At 42.7% G+C, this 4,779-nt stretch overlaps 1 protein-coding gene across 1 annotated transcript; it reads right to left on the reverse strand.

The window, feature by feature from the left end:
• Nucleotides 1–650: 650 nt before the first annotated feature.
• Nucleotides 651–4,501, reverse strand: LOC102001625 (leukocyte immunoglobulin-like receptor subfamily A member 5). Its single transcript, XM_013355390.2, is given in 7 exon segments — nucleotides 651–817; nucleotides 954–1,004; nucleotides 3,343–3,648; nucleotides 3,760–3,778; nucleotides 3,780–4,063; nucleotides 4,232–4,267; nucleotides 4,429–4,501. Coding segments are annotated over 7 exon segments (867 nt in total). The 5' UTR covers nucleotides 4,463–4,501; the 3' UTR covers nucleotides 651–680.
• Between the last annotated feature and the right edge of the window lie 278 nt (nucleotides 4,502–4,779).

A 4,779-nucleotide genomic window follows, 5' to 3' on the forward strand; every position in this document is an offset into this window, starting at 1 on the left:
TCAGAGCTTCAGGTCTAGACCTTCAGGACTAAAATTGATAGATCAAGACCAAGAGATGTCTCCTCTATCCATAGGCCTTCCAGACTGATAAAAAGTACGACAAGTTCAGGAATACCTTCTCATGGTGATAGAATAACTGGTCCACCGAGGGAACAAACAGGCATCTTTTGATTTTGTGATTTAAAGGTTGAGAGTTCAAATAGTGAGATTTGGATCATCACAGGCATGGAGTGATGTTGCAGTCTAGACTATGACTTTATTTATTATTTTTTAATTGAGGTATTTCTAGCCCAACAGACAGAGGCTATTGCCATATTAAGTGTGGTCATTTATAATAATAGAAAATGGCACATAAAAGGATGAAAAGCAGAGGATGCTCAGAAGTCAGGGCATGACCCAGACAGATGAAATAGGCTGTTCCCTCATATGATAGATTCAGAATAGAGTTGGATCAGTCAGGAAATGCCCACAGTAGTTGGAGAGACAGAAATTCTTTTAGTGAAAGAGGATATCATCACAACACCCACACCTTCCCCTGCATCCCAAAACACATTTGCTCCTTGGACCTTTTCAGAACAATTCCTCAATAAAAGGAAAGGGATTTCTTACAGAAATTTTGGATTATCATATTTATTTTTTAAACCCTAGGACCTTATAAGATGTACTTCTATCTCTTCTGATTACTTCCCAGCTTCATGATAGGTCCAACTCTGGTTGCGCCAATGCTCAAACAGCAGAGTCCCAAGAATTATGAAGACCAAGCCAGCCAGCCCCATCCTGATGAGATTTTCCACTGTGTGATCCTGGGTGTTTGAGGCTGTGGTTTGGGGAAAGAAGTCACAGACATTAGGTAAATAAAAATTCCCAGCAATAACAAGTTGTCTACCTGGGGTACCTGCCTTTCCTGGGTAGGACTTGGACCTTCTGTATCCAGTACTAGAACTTTGATTTACCTGTTTTAGGTTTGCATACATCCTTTGATAGTTTGGTGTTCATAGCTGATCCTAAGAAAGAAGAAGAGATGTAGAATTGTGAAGTGCTTAACAGGACCAAGTGGTTTTTCTCTGGGATCCATGTTCCCATTTCCTGTAAAAGCCAGCTGTTCTTATTATATAAATTCATGAAGGTCTGTGATGAGTCTTTCCCTTGCTGAATCAGATATATAGGAATCCCTCTGATATTCTTATGAAAAATCCTCATCCTTACTGTGCTCTTTAAGGTCAAAGTATATTGTGAAATCTGTTTAGAATAAAAATTTAATCTGAATTCCAAGGGATCAAGATTAGTCAGAAAAACCACAGTTCAGAATAAATGAAAACTTCCTGAGTCCTCTGTTCAAACTACCAGACCAGATTATGTCAAAATAATCCCATAAAATAGGTTTTCCTATTGAGTATCCAAGATCCCAAGGTGAAATCTGCACATTGGAGGCTATTGAAGTCTATAGCACATAGAACTGACATTCTAGATCCCCCTCTTCTGTCTATACCACAGCTAGTTCTCTATTTTTTTTATTTTTTTATATTTGTTTAATAGCCTATTAACTTCTTATCACATGATTAGAAACACCTACAAAGAAACCCACCAAGACTCAAAAATACCCATCCATGCTTGCATGCTGTAAGGTGTAGTGCTGTAAATCTACAAAGAAAAAAATAAACTTCTAAAAATACTACTTGGCTAATAGTAATAGGTTGAAGTATTGTTAATATAAAGACATGTAAATATATATATATATACATATATGCACATGTATAGATTTGTATACTGTGTACAGTATCTGAAATGTATTTGAAGCAAAAAAAAAGTTATGCTGGAAAAAGAAATGGATGTACCTAGAAATTATTGCAGTAACGCAAATCAATCAGGCTAAGAATTGCCAAATATCACATGCTCCCCAGATCCCTATTACTCTCTCTCTCTCTCTCTCTCTCTCTCTCTCTCTCTCTCTCTCTCTCTCTTTCTCTTTTTTTCTCTCTCTCTAGGTCAGGTAGGGAGCAGATCCTTCTGACATAGGTTGTTCTCTATCCCTTTTCTTATCATAGTTAATGTGGAAAATATAAGATCAATGTGAAATGTCATGTAGAATGTCGTGTAGTGGTAACTTTCAGTAAAGACCTGGAGAGAGACTGGGACTGTTGTAACTCACTGCCCTAAGACTGTAACAACTCCTGTTGAGTACCTGGAACCTTCTAGATTTCATTGGGGAGCTGGGAAAGTAAGTGAGTATTCCTTGATGGACCCTCCTATTGGCCTCCACCCTCATCAAGGATGAATATCCCACTGACTAACCAACCACCCACTAGAGTCTCTCATTTTCATCCCAGTCAGTAATTCTTCTAAAGCAGGATCCCAAATGATACTTTCACCTCATAGAGTTCTGGCTTACTTCACTTGAATCCAGGAGTTCTACAGGAGCTTTAGTGTGTGACAATAGTTATGACAAAAACAAAAAAACAAAAAACATTGACAACTGTAGCATCTCTAGATACCCTCAAGGGCTGAGGTCACATCACTCAAGGAGAATTCTGCCTGGAGCTAATGAGCAGGAGTGGATGGACTGCTCCCTTCTTGTACAGAATGAAAGCGTCCTCTGTTCATCAACCAACACACCAGGGCAGCATTTGCTCCTGGGAGCTGTGTTGAACCAGGCTGCTCTGAGAGGGATGGTGTGATGCGAGATCTTGCTACAGAGGAGAAATCTACCATGTTCTGTTGTCTGTAAGAACCTGGTCTCTTTCTGTCTTTTTTTTCCTCCCTCCTTCTCCTGTCTCAGAGTCTATTCCTTTCTGAGACCTTCTCCTTTCATCTTTTCACAAAAGGTCCTATAATGACTGAGTCTCTGAATTGGTTTCTAGGGCTTCTAACCTGCAAACAGATGTCTATGGTACCCACCACTCAGACGAGGGGTCATGTGTATACCCTAGTCTCTGTACTGGCACTCACAGAAGCTGTTCTCAGGGGCCAGGGTATGGTTAGTCTGAGAGAGCTCAGTCTGGCTGTGCAGGTCACAATGCTGGGAGAGGTTATTTCCCCCTTCATTGTCCAGGACAAGTCTGTCACAGCCAGCATCAGGACAACAGTGGATGATCAGTGTCTCTCAAGGGGCCAGAATATGGTTTGGGATATGAACTGGCTTTCTTGATAGCCCTGGAAGAAACATAGGCAGGTGAATAAGGAGCTAGTTCCTCCCCAAAATTTTCTCTCTCCCAGCTTACCTTGTTGGTGCAACTGCCTCTCACACTCTGGTACTCTGCCTCAAGGTTCAGAAATCCTCCCAACACGGTTCAAAGAAAGATTAGCGTTTCAAATATGATTGGGACAATCGTGGAACTAACTCACCTAAGACTTGTATTTCCAGGTGGTCACTGGGTTCTGACCAAACCTGTGGGTTTGCCTTGTAGTAGCCATAACATTTGAATGTTCCACTGCTGCTAGAAGTCATAGGGCCCACAAAGAACAGGGCCTGGAACTGCCCAGCCGATGTCTTCTGTGACTCCATAATCATGGAGTGCTTCTGTTCTCCTTCCTTGATCACAATGAAGCTGTCATATTCCTCCTGTGAGAAACACTTGAAGGTCACATTCTTTCCTGGGGTCACCACACACCTGGGCAGGACTGATAGGCAGGGTTTATTTTCAAAGATCCCTTGGAGAGAAACAGAGTTTTCACATTCTCACAAAGCCCACCTTGTCAAGCAAGGCTAAGCTGCAAGAAAGGAACATCCTGAGAGCAGTCCCGGCCTTCCGAAGATAGAGCCTGGGGAGGTACCTCTTACCTGTCACTACCAGCTCAAGGTTGTCACTCTGTGCTGACCAGCCAGAAGTGGTCACATAGAAACAGTAATATTGGCCTCCATCATATTGTCCAATTGAGTTTATGGAGAATACAGCTTTCTCCCCACGTATTGTTGAGGATTGTCTATGTTGGACATTTTTAAATTTCTTAATAAAAAGAAGGTACTTCTGTGCATCTGAAGTCCCCATACATGAGATGTTCACTTGCATTCCCCTAGTGACCAGAGAGCCTGGCTCAGCTTTGATGGTCGGCTTTGGTAAGACTCCTACAAAGAATCAGTAGATAGGTGTCCTGGGACATTCTGCATTAGATCCTAGCACTCAGCCCTGCACAATTCCCATATCCAAAGATTAGCCCATATCTGCTACTCTCTATTCTTACTGCCTAGCATAAGGGAGGAGGAATGACTTAGGAAAGTCGGGTACACACTTACCTGCCAGCACTGGGCTCCTGGGTTTCAGACTCAATCCTGGAAGAAAGTTCCCTGTTCAGGATTTCACCCTGACCTCTCTGAAAGATCTTCCCTCCAGAGAACCTCCCGTGCCCCTCAAACTTTCTGCTGGGAAAGTCTTGGGCTGTGCTATACAGTCCCTTCTGGATCACAGTTTCCTCCCACTCTTCTCATCTCACCAAAACAGAGCAGGACTGCAAAGGTGAAAGTCATGGCATAGTTTCTCGGTGACGGCAACTGTGTGTGTGGAGAGGGCCACAGTGCCTGGTCAGATGGACTGGAACATGTGATGTGATTTTTGGAGACTCGGAGCTCCACGTCAAGTGGTCACACACTTCAGGATCACCACAGGAAGGGGAACTGCCCTTCCTAAGGGCCTGGCTCTCATTTCCCCAATGTTATGGCTTGGACAGGCTCCAGATTCTCTAGTCATTTCTTCAAAGATGGTGTTATTTCCCGACTCCATTCACCTCTGCTCAACTGGTCCTCATCATGCCAATATCCAGGAGGAAATATCTGTAGACCTTAGC

This window comes from Microtus ochrogaster, unplaced genomic scaffold (genome assembly GCF_000317375.1).
Source record: "Microtus ochrogaster isolate Prairie Vole_2 unplaced genomic scaffold, MicOch1.0 UNK123, whole genome shotgun sequence".
NCBI lineage: Eukaryota > Metazoa > Chordata > Mammalia > Rodentia > Cricetidae > Microtus > Microtus ochrogaster.